The sequence below is a fragment of the Brugia malayi genome (assembly GCF_000002995.4).
Source record: "Brugia malayi strain FR3 genome assembly, contig: Bm_v4_Chr1_scaffold_001, whole genome shotgun sequence".
Taxonomy (NCBI): Eukaryota; Metazoa; Nematoda; class Chromadorea; order Rhabditida; family Onchocercidae; genus Brugia; species Brugia malayi.
Genome location: NW_025062475.1, coordinates 1578283 through 1599765, shown reverse-complemented (window position 1 = coordinate 1599765; position 21483 = coordinate 1578283). Strand labels below are relative to the sequence as shown.

The following is a 21483-nucleotide window of genomic DNA, read 5'->3' as shown; positions in this document are numbered from 1 at the left end:
ACTTCATTTTCAATTGCTAATTTCAAATTATAATTCATTTTTATAGTGTAAACTTGATAAATTCTCTCTCAAAATTTATTTCCATTCTTATACAAATTACTTCAAAACATTCAATTATTTCGCTTCTATTTTATTGCTACAATTAACTGATCCCACAACAATAATTCTATCTCTCTTCAGAAAACAATTACAATTAAAAATATGCAAAGAAAGTAATTTACAAAGAAAAGTCAAAAAAAAAAAAAAACAAAACAACGAAAGCAACCGATAATAAAACCTAGAAATTATTTGACAACAACAACAACAACAACAACAACAACAACAACAACAACAACAACAACAACAACAACAACAACAACAACAACAATTGCAACAATAAACTAAACTACTCTTTCTCATTCCTCCTTTTTCCTCTCCTCCTCCTTCTCATTTCCATTTAATTCTGAAATGTTTTAAAGTACAAGATAAACTCTCTTTTGTTGTTTTCACACATACACAGACACACACACACACACACACACACAACACATAACACACACATACACATACACATACATACACAGACATGAGAAATGCTGTGGGTATGATGCTGTGCGCATTTTTATTATGGCTCATTTGAAACGATCAATTTATCGATAGAATTCCAACAAGAATTGTTGCTAGTTTTATATAATTATTTAAGAAATATGTAAGAAAATTTTATGAAGAAATGGAACGATTTAGAAATAATAAATGGTATAATTAAGTTATAGAATTAATAATAGTTTAATTTTTGGCGCATTTGTCCAAAATTTATCTGTAAATTAGTGATGTAATAATATTTAGTGAAAAAGGAGAGAAATAGTACTAAATAATTAGATTTAGTATTTACAATTTAATAATTGTAATGTACTTGTGAAGAAAGTACTGGTAATCGATTATTTAATTTTTTTTTTTTGCAAAATAGAAAAACAAGAAATGAGAATTCGTATTGCCAGATGATTCACTACCATATTGATTATTTGTTATTAAATGTACACATTTATCTTTCATAGAAAGATTGATTTTTACTACAAAATGTCTTTTCTTCTTCTCTCTCCCTCTCTCTTTCTCTCTCCCTCTCTCTCTCTCTCTTTCAAAGTTATTTGTATCATTTTGCAAAATTTTTTCTTATTTATTATTTAAATGTTTGATAATTGAAAAAGAATAAATGAAGAATGATGATTCCTTCTAGTGTTCTCAATTATATTCAGTCAAAATTTTTATTTCTTGTAAATTGGTGAATTTTCATTAAAATTAATTAAAATGGCAAAAGTTGAAAGGTCGAGAAATTTTTTTTTTTTTTTTTGAGCATTTTCAAAAAATGACCGATTGGATGTCTGAACTACCAGCTGCTGCCCGAGATAAACCAATCATGACACTTGCTATTCCAGGTTTTTCAATATTACTTTTTTATAATTATAATTTCAATTCAATTTTATATGATATTTTTCTATATTCATTATTAAATGCAATTCTGCATGAAACGACTAAAAATTGCAATGAATTTTTTCAATCAACTATTAATGATTGTCATTTTGAGAGAAAGAATAAGAAAAAAATTTTGTTCCAAAATTTGTAATATTTTCATTAGGATCTCATCTAAGCGGTACTTGTAATCTGAAAGAAGATAGCGAAATAACACCTGATCAAACCTGGTGTGTTCGAGTTCTTGATTCCAACGATATGATCCGAAAAGCGGTCTATAATTGGTCAAAAGTTCAAACAATATCAATTAAGCAACAAGTATTATCATCACATATAGTTTGATGATATTTCCAATGCAAGCAAGCGTTACTATTTTAAGCTATCCTTTTTGATATGATAATTAATTGAAAAAAAAAAAAAAAAAAGAAAAGAAATTTTAAACTATTTCCAATAAATATTATTTAAAATTCAAAATTACTTTCAGCTAGAAGCAGGTATTCGATTTTTGGATGTTCAGGTAGCTTATATAAACGAGGATATTTATGTTGTGCATGGACTTCGATCTATGGAAATCAGAGGTAACATATATATATTTATTATTTTGTAATTTTTTTTTTTTTTGTTTAATTATTAAAATAAATAAGTTTTGTCCAATTATTTCTTACTCAATGAATTATTTATGCCATTCAGATAGATTGAATAAAAGACTCTCTCGGATATGTCATTTAAATATCATTCCATTCATTAGACGTTTCAGTTTTCAGTAGTGTTCTAGTCATTGCTCTTTTGACAGAACTGATATGACATATAACTAAATGAAATATCAGAAGAGAGATCTTAATTTTTTCAATGATTATATTCATTTTTGATTGATATTTTTTGTTCATTTGATTGTAGAACTATTCAAACGAGTGGATGATTTCTTATCAGTTCATCCAAAGGAGATAGTGCTAATTGATATCAATCATTTCTATGAATTTCGTGAGCAACATCATGACAAACTTCTTGATATGATCAGTAATTTATTCGGTGATCGTTTAATTAGTCGACCGACAACAACACGAACAGCGATGAGCTATACATTGAACAAAATTTGGAACGGCACTGGAAGAGTTTGTTTTTATGTATTTTTATATTTTTCTTTTAAAGAGTTAGTTTATTTCGTAAATTAACGAAGCTATTCATATATAGTTTATCTGACATTGTTTTATCATTCTTAAAATGTTTTTCTTTTTCAGATAAACAATGATTTCTTAATAGTTAATTTTGTAGTAATAAATTATAATTTAGAAGTCTAACTCTTCGCTGTTGTAAAGACTTAACATTTATGGTTAGAGATGCTTAGAGACAGAAATACCTGGAGACAATTCTAGAATTTCTGCAATTGACTTAACTTCGATACAGGTGATAATCTTCTATCAGCCACCGTTACCTTCGTTGAGAGCAAGTGATATCAATGGACATGCTGGACCATCAGATATCATTAAATTACCTAATCATGTATGGAGTCGGCAGTTCATTAGAAGTCCATGGCCAAAAACTGATGATGCCAAGCGTATGGTTGATGACGTGGGAAATATTCTACAGACTCGGGTACTTGAGGACGGTTTTCAGGTAAATGCACCACCTAATTTGTTGTCCCATTAAACTAATACTGTAATCTGTTTTGTTATCTTACTTTATATACTTCGAACTGCGAAAGATATACACTTCGAAATCATGTGTTTCGGATAATAATAATGCATTGCTATAATCGCTCAAATCATATCAAATACTTTGTTTGCTGAGTATTGTCATAATTTCGAAATCTTTACTTTTTAAAACTTCTAATTACTCATCTTTCAAGGTATGTCAAGCAATAGTAACGCTAACAGTAAATTCGATCATTCGTCAACCAACTGGAACATTTGAAGCACGGTTCGGACGACGCGCAACTAGAGCATTGGTCGATTGGCTGCGACAGGTATTTGACAGCTTCTCATATTTATTGTTTAAATTGGTCTAACTCGAGAATATTCCAATAGAACTAAAAGAAGATCGTTTTAAGACTGAACACGGATTCGGCATACCGTATCCTATCCTTCCACACAAAAAAAAAAAACCATTGTGTTCAACTGTTGAACTGTTTTATTCAAGTGTTCAATTGACAAACTGATAGCTTACTTTCACAGTAACAAAACAATTTATTACGTTTTTTTGTATGTTACCATTTGCCTTTCGTACTGACAGGTGGTTGTTTTCCTCCTTTACATATTCAAATGTAGAAAACTATATAAAAACAAGTATATTTTATACAATAAATAAAAGATATCTCAGTTACAATAAAAATCTGAATTTTGAAATCGATTAGCTTCGGTTGTTTTACTTTTGAAGCTTAAATTCAGATCATGAGTTAGAGCTGTCTAATGAGCTTTTTCAGAATGGACATAGTTATCGATCTAATATTAATGTGATTCTGGCAGATTTTGTGGATGAGGACGATTTTTGCAACACTGTGATTGATCTAAACAAGTAATGAAAGAGGTATACTGATATAACCATTAATACATATGTTTAAGTGTAATATAAATATTTCTCGTGTAATAATTGTTATTGAATTGTTTATAAATTCGTTCAATTTTAACGTATTAAAAATCTCAGAACTAATTGCTCAAACTTTCTTCTTCGTTTCCCATCTAAAATGCGACATAATGATAAGAAAATTCCAGAACAAGTTAGAAAAATAAGTTTCCGGTAAGCAGCATAGCCGCCTCATAAGCACCAAAAAAAACGAAGCCGCCGATACCCATCCAAACGGAACGAGGTAAGACACCAGCATAGAGTCCTCGGTATCCAGAAGTTGTCCATATTTTTGCCAATGTTGTCGCTATCCCTGGTCGTGAAGAGTTTTCACTCAACATTATCCGTGTTTTCACCACATCAAAAGGTGTTGTCATAGCTGCAGCTATACTTCCCGATACACTACCACATGCTGCTGATTCTAATGGTGTGCACTGCCTTCTTCGAATCCTAAAATATTTAAGTGTAGTGATGAAGATAAAATGTCCTAGCTATCAGAACCAATCAAAAATTTAGGTTAATAGTTCAGGACAGAATAGGTTCATTCTCACAATAGTTTTAGGAGAAAAATGAACAGTGGACACTTTCTCTTTGACCGTTCTGTGCTAGTTTAACACTGTGCTACGTATGCAAACACTTAATTTTACTTATTCAAAACCAACAATTTTAAATTTCGAAGAATAATCTGACAAAATATAAAGTCTTGAAATTATGTGTGTTAGTAATGAGAGCATTAGTTGGTAACAATTTATTAGCTCAAGCAATACATAAATTGCAGGAATATGTAAACTGAAAGTGATGAGTGAATGAAAGTGAGTATGCGGACAGAACGGTGCAAACGAAACTGAGCAAATACGAAGGCTATTGCAATTCAAATATCTAATTTGTTTTTGCTGGAAGCAAATGACGAAAGATACGATGAAAAACTAAGTATCTAATTTTAACACAAGCTCTTCACAACGTGTTCAATATTAGGCTGAAGCTAAAATAGCATTAATAACGAGGAAGATATACGTATCTTTTAAGACAGGTTTTATTGACAAAAGCTTCAAAAATACCATCCTTAACAATATTTTGTCCAACACAATACTTACTTTAGCAACTTGAGTTAAACAGTTCATTTTATTGTATAGATCGTTCATATAGGATTCAATTTAACATTTCTTCTGTAGGGGAGCAAATAATTAAGGGATGTTGATAGTGATTAAATTGTTATATGTTAGTGGATAATTTAGCTAACGCTTTTACCATGGCACAAAATACGTAGGACTCGCAAATGTCACAAATAAGTCCATCCTAAAACCTGTAGTAATGTATAGTAAAATAAAAAAAATAAATCAATAACGGAATTGGGAATCAGTCAAGAACATATACCATTGCACCAGGAAGGAATGATCTTATTCGAGTATGCAAGTAACATAACTCGATCAGGTAGTTGTTGTGATGGACACGTTAGTCATTAAAAAGAAGTTGTGGGAAATTTATTAAGAGGGAAATGGATGGTTGAATGGTTGGAAGATAAAATTTAATCCAGTTTATTTGAGCTGTGGTAATACATCTTTTTGATTACGAAATATCAAACTTTTACTAGTAGGTGCACTACTGCTACTTCCGTTTTAATGAAGACTTCGTTTCATCAGTTGTATTTTCTGAATTTTTTCATGTCAACGTAATCGTATTTCACAGAACCTATCATTCTCAATCAATGTGATAATTTAGTTGCTATTAATTGGAGTAACATTTACTGGTCACCAGGGACTTTGTGATTTTGCGAACAGTGTTAAAATAATTTGAAAATTTTAAAGATACACATTAAACAAGTGAGTGAAACAAACCTTGCTACTTCTTGCTTTAAAAATTCCCAAAGAGGGAATTCGATGAGCGAAAATGGGATTTCCCGGAACACAGTACTGAAGAAACCCTGATAGAATCCAATGAATCCTGGAAAAAAATTGAAAAAGCATTACTCAATTAGAAATAGCTAAGTCTAGAGAAAGCAAATTGTATGAAAAATTAGAAATTATTTCTAACAAAAGTAATATCTAAGCCTCAGATAATTCGTACAGAATATCATCAGCAACTCATTGAACAAAGGGTCAATCAACTAAAAACAAAAACTCCTGGACTTCTAATAATGGAAAAATAATAGAAATTTAGCACTAATCTGCTGATTAATAAAAGAGTAAAGAAAGATTCAAAAGTTTTAAGAGATTCTTTAGTGAGCAAGCTATCATGGAAGAGTGCAAATCAAGAAATCTTGAAGATTCCACCAGTATATCAAATATAAGGTCCCAAAATCTTAACAATTTCAACTATTAATTTCATAAATATCATGTGATCCTATAAAATTGCAAAATATATACATAACTTTGGTCAATTGCAAAAGAATTATTTGAATCACGAATTTTAAATCGACTACTGTAATATACAAGAAAATATACCACTTCGATTATAAATCATTCGACAAATTGTGCCCAAATGATGGACATGCTTTGCCTGCGCACGTTGTTTCACTAGTTCGGTAGGTACGCGTACAATGCAAGCAATAACTTCTGAGAAACTAGCTGCACTTGCGTTCACAGCTACTGCTGAAAAAAATTTCCACTTTACCAAAACCAGTACAATGAAATGGATCTAATATTTGAAACATAAAGTATGCAGCCGGAAAACATACTGATCAGTATTTTATCTGTCAAAAATATTATTTGATATCATTTTGTCACAGTTGAAGAGAACGATAAGAGACTTAATAACTTGGCAAAAAAATGGAAGACACTCAATTTATACTGTTAACACTTACAGTTTGAAAAAAGTAAGCTTTCGCAGCGTTTATTAGATCCCAACGGCTTATCTCAATTAGCTTATAGTTCTAACTACTGTCATACAATAAAACAATAGTAGTATCCATTAAATGCTATTTTAATCACAATTATTTACTTGCATTCTTTGCCGCCTAATCGCTTTAGCGTATTATATGTAGAAAAGAACAGTGCTGCACTCGGCGCAGAACCAATAACCACCGATCCCATACCGCGATAGATATTTCGCAGTCCACCTGCAGCAGCAAATCCCTGAAATATTATAGCGAGTTAAAGACTTTACAAGAATATCTTTTGCATCGTATATTCCTAAATCACACTGCAAATGCAAAAAATCCACCAGTCAGTATGACAAGTTAAAATGCGAAAAGTAAAACACATTTGAATTCTATTATGTTCAAAGTCTTATCGTACAGACATAAATAGATGGTAGAATATATGATATAATAAATGTTTATATTATTACCTCAGAACTTTGCAATCTAGTCTTTATAGTATCCAGTGGATATAATGTTAAGTCTACAACCAATCCAGCAGTAGCACCACAAAAGAGCGGTCGACCAAACCAATCCATAACAACACGACAAATTGTAAATCATGAGTTGATTTCACACTGAACAGTTCATGTCGATGCAAAAAAAAAAAAAAAAAAAATGTTATTTATTATTGAAAGAGCTTTGTCTTTGATACAGTACTGAAAACTGTCAAATGCATTTAATGCCATAGTTGTTGCACTGCAGTGAAAATCAAAATAATCAACAGGTGAATTGCCTCTTCAAAGAAAACTGAGATTTTTTCAGAAGTTTTTATTACCAATAAAAATAGAAAAAAGGGAATGGAAAAGGCACATACATGCTATGACAACAGAGGAAAAATTAAGGAATGGAATACAAAATTAAAGGCAATAAATAAGATGCATATAAGAAAAATCACTCGTTTTAAATTAATTAACAAATAAATATACAATAAATTAATTAATGGATAAATATAAAAAGACCTTTCAAAAACAATTTCTTCAATATCGAAAGAGGTTTTCTGTGACGAAAAAAGAATTTTAAGGAAATTTTGGGAATGAAATACCACATAAATTTGTTCCACTTCAGTAATGACTGAAATTACCAATAATCTTTCCGAAAACCAAAGAATTAAGTGTTAATTCTGAATTTTCGTTGTATAGAAGTTAAATGTTTTTGAAAAGTAACTTTTTGCTTTTTCACCTTTTTTTGTAGACCAAAAAAAAAAAAAAAAGTTGAATGTTATCCAAAACAATTTAAATGAATGCAATGCCGAAATCATAAATAAACTATCAAAAATATCATCAAAAATAAATATAACAGAACATGAAACATTGAAGTGATGCACCACAGCAATATCAATACATCATATATGCAGTATTAACCTTCATTTACTGCATGTATATGAAAGGCTTTGACATTGAAATAAGGAACATTTGCAAAAAGTGAAAAAAAAAAAAAGCAAAAAGTACTATTTTACTAAATATACTATTTTCACTTAAACATTAAAAACTTTCTCAAGCTCGCTATTAGTTAAGAATAACACCCAACTAATTGCTACTCCAAAAAATAATTGACTTTTGTGACTCCTTTGAAATGTTCAGAAAGCTCTCCACTTCTCTATTTTTTTTTAATGTGAAGTACCAGGAAGAGATAAATAAGTGAGATGGAATATTTAGAACGATTAGCATCAAAAAACGAAATGAATAAAGCTTGGTTACAAAGAAGTGAAAACACCGGAAATAGAAATAAGTGATAAAAAGATAGTGAAAGTATGATATCACAGCTGTCAAAAGGAACGTACAGCAAGTAATAAGAGATATATGTGACTCTGCTTGTTCAACTATAATGCGAATGGAACATTCTTCTTTTTTCTATGATTGGTTAATTATCATTTTCACATTCTGTTACAAAATTTTATGTCATTTTTCTTTCTGTTGTCTGCAATGTTTCCGCAAAAAAAATTCAATTGATAAACTATCAGAATGTAGAAATCATCTTATATCAGAAGAAAATGGATAAACAAATCAGTGAATTTTTCAATAATGTTAGACTATAAAAAATTTCAGTAATGCTATGAATGGAAGGAAAGAAAAAAAAAAGTGAAAAAGAATTGTAATATATCAAGATGAGAAAAAATAATATGCAATCATTCGAAAGACATGAAATAAGCATAAAGGAACATTTCTCTCCGAAAATATATAAAAATACAAAAAAAGAAAAGAAACCAAAAAGCATATAAATAATGATTATCTTATATCCCATAGAAAACAATTCTGATTCAGTGATAGAACAAGAAGTAATTTGATAATTTTGTTCCTCTAGGGTTAATAGGATTCATCGTTCTATTTTCCATGAACAAACTACAGTTGCATAGTTATTTAATAAAAAAAAAGCTGGTAAAAATAAGTGAATTATGTAGAATGAAACATTATGAGCTCATTTGTTTGTGAAGGTGGAAAGAGAAGAAGCTTTTCTTTGCTCTAAAACACACTAAAATGTATTGAAATAATAAGTAAGATACTGTAACAGCATTCTTCAAATAATAATAATATAATGATTTAAATTGATGGGAAACTAAAATTTGTCCAATATTAAACAATAACTTTTCCTATGACTTTTCTTCTTCTCCTTTACTTAACTAATCTTTACTTTGGCTTACAATAATTTGTACTGTCTAGCTAATGTTCGATTGAATTCTTGAATCAACCAATGCTGATATGGATTTGCTTGATCACAAACATTCATCATTAATTTGCTACCATCTCTCGACATTTCCAAACATTTGCTCGTAATGACATGAAGAATTTGACTTTCCTACAGAATATGGGATTTAGACAGCTCTGATCCTTCCTCGACGAAGAAAAAATTTAAAGTATAATAGAGAAAAATCGAATGAGTAACTAATCATGTTCCCATTAGCAGTACTGTTACTTATTTGGTCAAAAGTTTTACATATAAAAAGATGAACTCACATCAGGAAGATATTTCCATTCTTGATTACCTTTCATTCCATGACAAGGATAAACCATAACATCGGCACCAGCATAGTCAATACATGACTCATCTCTCCGTATTTCACCATCCTTACTTAGCATCCAATACTGCATAAATAAGTTTATAAAAAAATATTTCAACATAAAAAAATAAGCATAGTTTGATAACTGTGAAATTGCTTTTCTCGGAATCTGCGCAAATGAGAGCTTCTTAAATATTAGATTTGTAGAATCAGAATGCTAAGCTTCAATCCTTTTCAACTTTTTTTTTTCTCTTGTGCCATAAAAATTTGTTTTGCTTGCAGCATTCCTGGTGACGGAAAGCTAATCAGGAAGCTTGGCGTCACTGTACATGTAGAAACAGCTCATAAGAGTCAAAAAATGAGAGAGAAAGAAAATATCGGATATAAGTAAAAGTGCACTTAGTTCTTAAAAGTAGCTACCACATATTATAAGAATTGAAAGAATAAAAAGTCTTTTCTAATTCTTAATTATTTGAAAAGAATAGCTTTTAACAAAGTGAGCAGACAAATTTAATAGTCTTATTTTAGTATATACATATCTTTACACTATGCGTCAAAAATCGTAAAGAATTCAAACAGATACACTCATTGCTTTTGCTTTTAGCAAGTACTGTTGCATCCTCCTAATAAGTGAGAACAAACAAGAAATAACTCCTTTCCAGAATACTACTATTACACGTATAATATTTTGAAAGTAGTAACTCATCAGGTTCTCAACAAAAAAGTAAACAAAGTGTAATATACATTGCAAACCATATCAAAGCGATGAAATATACCTGATTACCGCCCTTTTTATGACACCAGTACAGACCCACATTTGCCGATCTTTGCCTTCCATGTGATGCCCAATCTAAACAATTCTTCGATCTGCCTCCTCTGTTGCGAATCTATAGAGATGCACGTTATTCCTTTCATGAAGCAAATACTTCATGAATTTTTCGCACGACAATTTCCTATCCAAAGAAATAAATAAAAAAAAAAAAAAAAAAAGAGCGATAGTTTTCAGTGCTGCTGCTGCAGTACTGCTTGACATAAAAGAAATAACAAAACACGGACAAAAAATGAAACATCAAATATTGAGAAACAGAAGCTGCAAGCAACAATAAACCACATCAAAAAATTCATTTCCTATATGCAAAACAGACCATGCGCAGATTCCAATAAGCACGTGCTACCTTAATAAGGTCTTTCTAAGACAGTGTTAACGAATAGTTTACAGCTGTATTGCTCAAACAAGAACAAAATATGCAGCAAACTGGTCGTTAAAGACAAAAAAAATTACTACGGAGAAAGCCTGTCACTGAGTAGATTAGCTCTAATAATGTGAGTCTCGTTTCGGCTGCTCTTTTGTGAGTCATTTTTGAGTAGTATTTATAATCAAAAGAAGGGAAATAAAAATCCACCAAATACTTTTAGTGATAAAAAAAAAATATTCAGTGCTTGAATTAAGGAACCTGGTTACCACCACTTTTGTGACATGGATACGCAATCACGACTTTTTGAATATCTTCGCCCACCTCACTATCCAGGCAGTGTTGGACAACATCCCCTGCCACTTCGCCTTTATTACGAATCTGAAAGTGATCCTCCCATATACTCCCTTTGTGTTAATGAATACTGAAAACTTTAAACCACTGCAGAAGTTATGCAGAAATTAATAAATATCTGCTCGAGTTACCTGCTGATACATACATATATTTGTCATATAAACACCTAAATTAAGATCTTGCCACTGCAGCAGCAAATAATGTTGTACAGACAGAAGAGATACATAAATCCATCGTTCACTCAGTACTTCTTGAGACTAAAGATTTCACGTGAAAATATTTTAAAGTCAGGCCAGTATCAGCAGCAAAACTCCATAATCGAAGTTGATTGTATTTCATCATTTTGGATTAACTCAGAATGACAAAATGTAAAGTATTAATGTAATATAAACAAAAGATTTAACTACTAGAAATTAAAAAGTGCATGTAAAATAAAGTGCATCCATCATCCATCATCCTTCATCGGTTAAAAAAATTAATGGATTAGTACTCAAACTGTTCATACAAACACACGTTATTACGAATCTGATGGACAACGCCAAAACAAGAGAAACATCACCAGAACCAAAATAGAAACGAAGCATCAAAAATTGCAGTGCTCAAAAAACAGCAATGGAGGAATATTCGAATAAAAAAACTTAAATTCTAAATGCCGAAGCAAAAAGCTAAGAATATCAGTAAATAATTTAATAAGTAATATCTTTATGGTGAAGAAAAGTACCTCTCCCTTTCCAATGGCATCTCCTGGAACAAATAATTCTGGATACACATTATCCAAATACCACTTGAAAGATTTGCATTGTAGTTTCTTACGTAGTGCCTTCCTGCTGCTTACATCACCAAAATCACCCTGATCATTAATGAATGGTAATTTATATTTATCAGTTATTTTTTCGATGATAATATAAATGGATTAAATAGCTTTCCTTCCCAAACTTAAAAGATGTAAGTATCAGAGAATAAGAAAGCAAAAAAAAAAAAAAAATTCACAAAGAGAAAATATCAGCAAAAATACGGATCCATTTCCATACGTCATACCAGAACAAGGAAATTAATCAATGACACAAAAAACGTTTGCTTTTCCTACATTTCCTTCCTGTATTTTGAATAATGAAAAACTTTACCAGGTTGTTATTAATTCTTTCGTAGTAGTACTTCTTGTATTCGTCCATCCATACCTAAAATACATTTCTTTACCCTTCCATTAGGCAGACAACAACATAATCTTAAGAAACTGTCCTCAAAATTTTCAAAAATTTATAAAAATTGCTGCCATATTCAATTCAAAAATGTACAAAATCAAAAAAATTCGTAAACTCACCTCAGCTAACCGAACAGAATTTCTCTTCAAAACATTCACACCAGAACGCCATTTATAAGGTGATCGTTTGCGAAATATATGACCAACATGACTACATGGAACAATTTCTAGTATTCCACCACACATCCATATCTAGAGCAAATATTTATTTCATTGGAAAAAAAGTGAAAAGGAAAAAAGATAATGATTGAAAATCATTCCCATATCATTAAAATAGTCTCCATTAACCAAAGTACATGAAAACTTTTTTCTTATTAGTTAAAGTACCTTAGAAACTTAAAAAAAATTTTTTGCACCCAAACTTAATGACTCTAGAAATAATTTTCAATAATAGAATCAAAAGCAACTAACTTTGAATGAAAGTTCCAAATTTTCCCCACCCCAAATATCGAGACCAGGGTCATATGAACCTAATTCTTCAAAAAAAGTACGGTCGATGGAAAAAAGGCCACCGGCCATAGTTGGAGACCTGAAAAAAACAAGGAATTTCAAATATTTCCATATCATACATCTATGCTAATTAACATTACAAAACCTTAACATTGCTCTCTTTCACCTCTTCTTTTAGTGGTAATCAAAATTTTCAAATAAGTTGAACTGCATATCTTCCGAGACAAATGTAATGAATCCTGACGCTAAATTATTCAACATACAAAACTTTTAAAGTCAAAACTCGTACTTGACGGGATCAATGTCCCTTCTACCTTTACGGTCCTTCTCAGGAATGGCATGCCAATTAAACTGTAATGACCAATCGAAACCACCCACATTCGTGAAGTAAGCCTTCGAGTAGTGGTACTCAAAGGTATTATCATCAATCACATCAATAACAGGGCATACCACTGTTTTCGGATTCCTTTTGATTCGGTCCAAAAGAGGTTCTACCCAACCTAAAACGAAACAGAACTTCGAAACACTGTAAAACATTTTGAACCAATATTGAAAATTTTTTAAGATATAACATAATGACATCTGACACTAAATTATTCACCATCAAAAAAGACTTTTCTCCATCACTTAATTTTTTTTTTTAATACAACATTCTGGGTTCATAATGCATACGAAATAAAGGAAAGTTAAAAGCTTTATTCAACAACAAAAAAATAAATTCACCTTCCAAACATTCGCAATGAGAATCGAGATATGTGATCACAGAGCCTTTTGAAATAGCAGCTCCTCTTATGCGAGCTCTTATTAAACCTTCGCGCTTTTCCAGGCGCAAAATACGAACTTTCGAAAATTGCCGCATATAAATTTCCAAATCTGCCTATATACAGGTTATATTTTATGCATATATTTTGAACGGAAAAACACAAGCAACCTCGTATTACTTTCAATATATCCAAATCACTGGATCTACTGAATTTCAATACAAAAGCAAATCGAGAAAAGTTTTACCAGAAGTTCAAGATGTACTTCTCAAAAATGTATTCATAAGTTTTCTAGACTTATCAATATAACTTTCTGAACTTAAGAAAAAAAAAACCTTGAGGTGTGCCATGTCCGAAAAATCATCAACCAAGATAAGTTCAGCAAGTAAGTTTTCCGGTGTCCTTTCAAGTACACTATGTACAGTTCGGAGTAAAACTGACCAAGCTTCGTTATGAAAACATATAATAACCGAGGTGTTTGGAAGGTCGCTTGTGTATTTTTCGTTTTTACATCTAGAACTACACAAAAGTCAAGCAAATAAATATTGATCATGATAATGCTATTTGAAGAAATGTAGATACAGGAACAAATAAAAATTAGTCCAACAAGAAAAAAGTGATTTTAGATCAATTTTTTTTGTTTTGTTTTTCCTTCCTATTGATAAATCTAACCATTAAGTTATAATCAAAAATTCATTGAGTAAATACAGTGTCTCTGGTAAACTCATCAAAATGCTATCGGTACGAAAGAAACTCTAATCAATCTCATTTACAAGAAAATAAAGAAAAATAAAAAAATAAAGAACTGCATAAAAATAGACACAAACGTGGATAATTTTTATCTTCAACGAAGATAAAAAATCACAAGATACAAATTTCTCAACAGAAAAACAAAATTGTCGAAGATAACTCACTCTTCGTCAATATAGCTAGGCAGACTCCTGTGTATCGAAATCATATCTGAGATGTATTGATTAAAAGCATTCTTGGTGAATCCGTCATCATAAATTTTTCTTTCATCTAGACTCAGTTTCTGGAAAATAACATATATTCATATGCAAGTCTGTACTCAACTAAATTTGTAGCAAAATTTAAAAAAAAAATAATAAAACTATAAACACTAACATTTCTATCGATTACTACTGCCTTCCCACCTTCACCCGGCTGGTTTTCATCACCCGATTTGTAGATTGGAGAATCTGGATTGAATAGAGCTTTGTTTGGCTTAGGAATATTCCCCTATAAATGAGTTTTTAATTGCAGAATTTCTGCTTCATGAATTAAGCGTTCTGTTTGTTACACTTCACGCAGATTAACAAATTAAAATATTGTAATAGTGCAGCGCACACCATAACAACTTGCTAGCAAATAAAGTACCAAAATTACTTCTACATTTACTGACTTTTTTTTTTTGTTTTTTCTGCAGTCACCAAAACGCTGCAAAAAAATTCCCTATTGATATAAAAATAAAATTAGGAATATACCTTTTCAATCCTCACATCGAAATCTTCATCGGGAAATTTCTCCTCGACATCAATGGCAGGTTTCATTACCACAGGAGGACCGAACCCTTCTAATTTATGTATTTTTGGTAATTCAACTCTAGGATGCCTCACAGAAGAGACCTAAAATTTTGTATCCTTTTATATTCCAGTTCTTTCCCACCACTGAATTTTTAATTACATTTATGTAAATTTTGATTATAAAAACCGAATCCCCCTAAAATGAAATAACTAGTGCAAAAAGTGAAAAACAAACGAAATATATACTTTTGGATTTTCAGAATAGCGCTAAACTGTTATACAAAAGTGAAAAACATTACACAAATGCACAAAAAAGCCATTACCACTTCTATTCAAGAGGTGCAGATTAGAAGTTAACTGCGCTTTTTGATAAATCACTGATAGCAGTATAATGGTGTTAACATATCCACCAATCAAATTTTAAATTATTCAGCTGTGTATTGATTATCTATTAAAAAGGTAATTACTGTCTAATAAAAAGGCAGTTACTATCTATCAAAATCTACCGAGGACACAAGTTATTTTACCTTGTCTGATACTTTTGTAGAAATGGAAAAATACATTATAGCACATAACCAAACTGCTGATATCAAAAGCAGTAATCTAAATATAAGCGACCGTCTTCTTGGAACTATCATAGCACTCATATTACCAGCGGATTTGCAGCAGTTGATTAATGCTCAGGTTGCAATCCCCGAAGACGTCAGCTAACAGCAGCCGCCGTTTTTACTTCCTGAAATTAATTTGATCGATAAAAAGATAGAAAATGAGATATATTTCGGTTAGCAAAACATGACCAAAATAAAGAACTAATTTGGAATTGAAGTAATAACTGGAAGTAAAAGTTCGAAACGACAGTCAGCTGTAACAATATATCTTTTATTTCTTATTTAACCTACCATTTTTTTCTAGATATTCGATATTTTATACTATCGATAAGTAATTATTCAGCTAAAAACGGAATGATCCTGTCTCCCCTATTATTACCAGACAAAATTTTTTTCAGACAAAATTCATTGTGTTTAAACGGAAAGAGTTAAAATTTAGGATGCAAAATGATAGTAAAACTTAAAGTTCAGCAATGAATACAATCGGTATAATTAATTAAACATGATTGTCAAAAAAGTGAAGAAGATGGAACAAACTTCATGATAATCGAACAGATGAAGGATAATCTATAGTTAAAGAGACGCATCCGAAATGACCTTCTCGGAACCAGACAAAAAACAAAAACGAAATTAATTACAAAATGAAATTCTACTCGTCAAAGTGACAAAATGAAATTCTACTCGTCAAAGTGATCACAGACACAACAAAACAGCTTACTCGTTTACTCACCAATCTTTTTGTATATTTACTTTATGCAAATAAATCACATATTTCCTTTCAATTTTTAGCCAACAATTATAATATGTCATTTGTAATCATTTAATAAAAATATTTCAATTCAATAAAGGCGCAGTGACTTTGGCTTTGTAGTAATGGCTTATAACACATAATGTACTCTATATAAATCACAGTGTGTACATTCATTTTTCTTCACGATTCGATCAATGCCATGGTTTCTAATATATATATATATATAAACTATGGCTAGAAATAAAAATTCTTTAAATTAATTATTAAACATGGTCATTGCATGTTTAATTAATTGAAATATTTTAATTTTTAAGTAGTTATATTTCTGTACATAGTTTTTTTTTTCTTTTTTTAGATGAATTAATTTTTTACATGGACAAAACCCATTTGAATTGACAGATGCACACATTCACATAGGCATACACACACACACACACACACACGCATACATTAAAATATATTTCAATTCATTAAAAGTGCAGTGATGATTAATTTATATACACACTGCATAGAGAAGAAACAATAAGTTTGAATACTTCTAGCTATTGTAGGACATTTTAATGATTTCAATTATGAAATTTGTAAAATGAGATTTATTAAAATTTGGAGCCAATGGTTACAAATGGCGAAATTAATGAAATATAAAAACAGTAAATGAACAGATAAAAAGAATGAAACAGATATGTAAAGATGAATGAATATAATGATAAGTGGAAGATATTTGATAAGAATAATGAATAAAGTTAACAAAGATCTGAGAAATATGAATGATAAGGATGAGAAGATTGTAAGGATAATGGAATAAAGGAGTAAACTATCCGTTGTGTTGCTTGATGAATCAGTGAGTAAAAACTGAACAATGTCACTTGACAAACAAGTAAGAAGAGTGGACATGTCACTCTATAATAAGTAAGAAGGGTTGACATATCATTTCACAACGAGTCAAAAGAGCGGAGATGTCACTCTACAATAAGTAAAAAGAGTGGACATGTCATTCATTCTTTTCTCTTCTCCTCACTATATAAAACACTTCCTCTCTCTCTTTCTCACCTTTTCTCTCACATTATTAAATGCTATTTCAAATAAGTAAAGAAAGAATGGTGTAACATTATTTCAAACTTTAACATTCATTTTATATCTCATCAAACTTGCTGCAATATTTCAAAACTATACGAATAGATATTCTCACCCGAAAAATTCCACTCAACCGGTTCCGGTTAGAATGCCACCAATCATTCATCCCAATTCTAAAATTGTCACATCATCCGGAAACTATGCAATTGTAGTACTGTTAAATTTCATGGCCGGACAATAGGTGACGTTATGCAAAGCAATGGGAGGGATTGGTGTTAGTGAAAGATGACGATTGTTCTGGAAGAGTTAGAACGGATGATATATGAAAGCAGGTGTTTCTTTAAGCGTGACGTATGACTCGTGTGTAGCTACGTGATCTGTTAACTTCTGCATTTCCTCATTTAAAGATCAGTTTATTTAAAAATGCGTTTAAATTGAGGAATGCAAAAGCGTAAGAGTTACTCTTCTGAAAGTTTCTTTTTTTTTCAGATTATATTTTTCAAATAATACCTGAAAAAGATGTCATTACGAAAGGAAGATGTTTACGAGACAGAAGATTTACCAGAAGATGATCAACAAATGATTGAAGATGAAATGAACGAATCGGAAGGTTATTCCATTGTCCACTTATTATTGAAAATTTCTGTAATTCTGAACTTTTGCTATTTATAGTGTGATAATCAATCATATGAAATTCGTTGTGTCAAAGAGAGGTTATAAACAAAATTTATCCCGGTAAAAGAATAATGATTGAGATTTTACAGCCGAAATTTTCTTTCACTAACCTCACATACTGCTTTTAATTAGCAAAGGCGCTTTTGCAATACGGACACATTTGCTTTTCATTTACTTATCTGAATGGATGAGTGAAGTACATCAGTATAATTTGAATGAAAAAAATTTTTCGAAATTTACTTTTATCAGCGGTGTTAGTTATATTTTAGAAATAGAGCGGGTGCACATCGACGTTGACAACGCTATGAAACGATTCAAAGGTCGTTTATTGAGCACAGAAAATGTTGGTGAGCGTTCGGCATATTTCGCATTTTTTTTTTTTTTTTTTCAGCTATTATCTATTTGATTTTTGACATTAAACTTGCATAACACCTTTATAAAGATGTATGATCATTTTTGATTATTTCATATTAGTTGTTTTACAGAATTTCAGTAGTAGAAAATATTTTATCAGATCTCTTTGTATAAGAATATTTTTTTCTGCACTATAAAAAAGATATACAATAACAATTTGGTCGGTGTAGATTTCTCGGATTCTATTGTACGCAGAAAACGATGTGGATATGGTGGCGGTTCGTATGTACTTGAAGTGATTGGACCTTATGCAGATGAAACAGAAACGTTGGAGCAGAAGTTTACTCGCTTAAATTGTGAGATAAATGATCTAGCGGAATCTCTGCGAGAACAGGTTTGATATAATCACTAGTTTTTCTTGTTTATGAATTCTTTCAGTTGTTTTAACAGCCATGTCAGATGAAAATACTCATTTTTTAGTAAAATGGTAATAACTTCTGTTCTTCTAAATTACGATCCTATTCGACATGATGGTTAAATGTAAAATCTCTTTTTTGTCTTTTTCAGAAAGTATCTGAGAAACCGGACTCATGCGTTGTCCATGAAGAAGATTTGATTGCTATGCTGGAAACGTTGAAGGCTTTGCAAATGAATAAAGATGACATTACAACTTGCGTTCAAAGTGAAAAGAAGTAAGCGATTGTTTTAAGGCAAATTGAAAAACTCGGAATTTCAAGTATGTGTTTTTATTGCTAGCAGTTTAAAATCACTGCTAATTCTCACTATTATTTCACAACTTCTTGCATAATATTGTAATAACTGCTTTTAAAACTCGAATTTTTTTTGCATTACACATCAGATATATTTGAGGGGAGCATCAGGATTTAAATGGTCTCCATTTCTAGATTTTTTTTTTTTTTTTGGAAATATAAATGAAGTTTCAATAAAACACCTAAGCTACAAAAATTGAAAAAAAAATCTATAATACAGAAAGAGATAATTCAGTGACAGTTCGCTTTTTGACGGAGAATTTACAGAGATGACAAAACAGAAAGTGCAACTCGTTCTGCTGAAAATAGTATTATGAGCGGACGTCTAGCGGTTTTGGAGAATCGAATCAACCGTTTGGAGCAGATGATTGATGGTGTTGGTTATGACGAATCCATGAAAATTTGCAAAATCCCAATTGCTGAAGCTATTGAAGATTTACGTATGCGTGTACAATTATTACATCCTGCTCATGTTGATGGTCTTCATTCACGCATTACGCAGCTTCTTTCTAAGCTTCAACAAGTACTACTTTATGTTTATATTGTTATCCATCATAGTTTTTTTCTTGATTTTTCTTTTTTACTGTTTTTTTTTTTTAGTGATGCATTTTAGAACATTGTAATCAAAACATATTCATAGCACAATGCAATCAAATAAAATGAATTTTGACTGCTTAAGCTATGCCCATCATAATCGACTGTTTGATAGATTGATCATTTCGAAATAAGTAGTCTTAATGCATTTATTTTATTTCGTCCATTTTATTTAATACAAATGTTCTGCAAATTGCAGGTGGAAGAAAAAAAAAAGGAGAAATGTGATTCAGAGTTTGAGGATAAAGTTGATAAACTATATGAGATGATGAGTCGATGGGATGTAGCTTGCACTGGCTTATCCTCCGCAGTTAAAAGAATGTATGATTTAAGAAAACTTCATGAACAAGGTACACAGTTTTTATGAAAATTTTAAAATTTTTGTCTCGTTACTGAGTGTTTAATTTTTGTAAATATAGATGATTTCTTTGCGAAATTCAATCTTTTGTTACAGTTTTGGAATAGAAATTGGGAAATCAGAGTTCTTCTGACAATATTCCAAAAGTTTAAGCAAGCTTGGGAGGTGCTACTTTTTAGTTCTCTATTCCTAATGGTTCCAGTTATTAATATTAAAAAAAAAATTTTAATCATTGCAACGAAATCATTTTTCTACGATCATTATGTTAACACTATGTGATAATCAATCCCATAATCACTGTACTCAACTATGGAACGGAGTGTATGAGAAGTATTTTTAGTAAATAAAGAAGAAAAGAACTTATAGAGTCAATATTCACCCAAATATTCAATTTTGAATATTTGGGTCTAGTCGTTATACGTCGTTATACAAAAACACGTAAGTGTTTTTTCTTTTTGCTTTTTTTAGTTTTATTAAGACTTAATAAATTTTCAGCAGAACACTTCAGTAAAAAATTGAGTCAATTGACGGGCATCCGTTCACAATTAGCCAAAACGATGGAAAGAGAAGAAATGATGTTATTTGATTTTCGTCAGCAAACGCACGCTGCTTTAGAGAAGCTTGGCGCAGATATCGCTAGATTGGAAGAACGGATTAATAAGCTGAATTCCTAAAAGCCTTTTATTATCTATGTGATTTTCCTACGGCTGTAAAGCTTTACATTATCAGCGAATAGGATAGAGAGTAGTCGTTTTTTTTTTTTTTTTTTTAGAATTTCGGATTTTGATCTTGAGCTAACAAAATTTTGCATCTTTCCTTAACGGAAATGAATTTTTTTTTTTATGAAGCTTCACATTGCCAACTATTTTGGGATGAATTATGATAAACGACTACTTCATC

The 21483-nt window shown here is 30.8% G+C and overlaps 4 protein-coding genes across 5 annotated transcripts; 2 read left to right on the top strand and 2 right to left on the bottom strand.

Moving 5' to 3' along the window:
• Positions 1 to 1342: 1342 nt before the first annotated feature.
• Positions 1343 to 3961, top strand: Bm9338 (Phosphatidylinositol-specific phospholipase C, X domain containing protein; the record flags this gene model as incomplete). The annotated part of the gene is made up of 7 exons (XM_001902850.2): positions 1343 to 1412; positions 1613 to 1764; positions 1931 to 2024; positions 2344 to 2558; positions 2851 to 3060; positions 3293 to 3409; positions 3866 to 3961. The coding sequence occupies 7 exons, from the start codon at positions 1343 to 1345 to the stop codon at positions 3959 to 3961; spliced, it is 954 nt and encodes a 317-aa protein (XP_001902885.2).
• A 199-nt stretch (positions 3962 to 4160) lies between these two features.
• On the bottom strand, positions 4161 to 7398 carry Bma-slc-25A26 (Mitochondrial carrier protein; the record flags this gene model as incomplete). Its single annotated transcript, XM_043076223.1, has 5 exons — positions 4161 to 4455; positions 5841 to 5946; positions 6447 to 6593; positions 6947 to 7076; positions 7291 to 7398. 5 exons carry the CDS (start codon positions 7396 to 7398, stop codon positions 4161 to 4163), a joined length of 786 nt encoding a protein of 261 aa, XP_042932157.1.
• A 2098-nt stretch (positions 7399 to 9496) lies between these two features.
• Bma-gly-5 lies at positions 9497 to 16046 on the bottom strand (the record flags this gene model as incomplete). Of its 2 annotated transcripts, none has more annotated exons than XM_043076221.1 (14): positions 9497 to 9655; positions 9814 to 9942; positions 11312 to 11431; positions 12126 to 12254; positions 12529 to 12582; positions 12726 to 12857; positions 13077 to 13194; positions 13405 to 13615; positions 13839 to 13992; positions 14212 to 14389; positions 14791 to 14909; positions 15002 to 15115; positions 15361 to 15501; positions 15927 to 16046. In XM_043076221.1, the coding sequence occupies 14 exons, from the start codon at positions 16044 to 16046 to the stop codon at positions 9497 to 9499; spliced, it is 1878 nt and encodes a 625-aa protein (XP_042932155.1). The 2 variants fall into 2 exon arrangements, with proteins under 2 accessions (XP_042932155.1, XP_042932156.1); XM_043076222.1 differs by lacking the exon at positions 11312 to 11431 and adding an exon at positions 10634 to 10744.
• A 2305-nt stretch (positions 16047 to 18351) lies between these two features.
• Bma-dnc-2 (uncharacterized protein) lies at positions 18352 to 21257 on the top strand (the record flags this gene model as incomplete). Its single annotated transcript, XM_001892028.2, has 7 exons — positions 18352 to 18442; positions 18777 to 18854; positions 19092 to 19255; positions 19429 to 19553; positions 19899 to 20154; positions 20425 to 20575; positions 21079 to 21257. 7 exons carry the CDS (start codon positions 18352 to 18354, stop codon positions 21255 to 21257), a joined length of 1044 nt encoding a protein of 347 aa, XP_001892063.1.
• Positions 21258 to 21483: the final 226 nt, after the last annotated feature.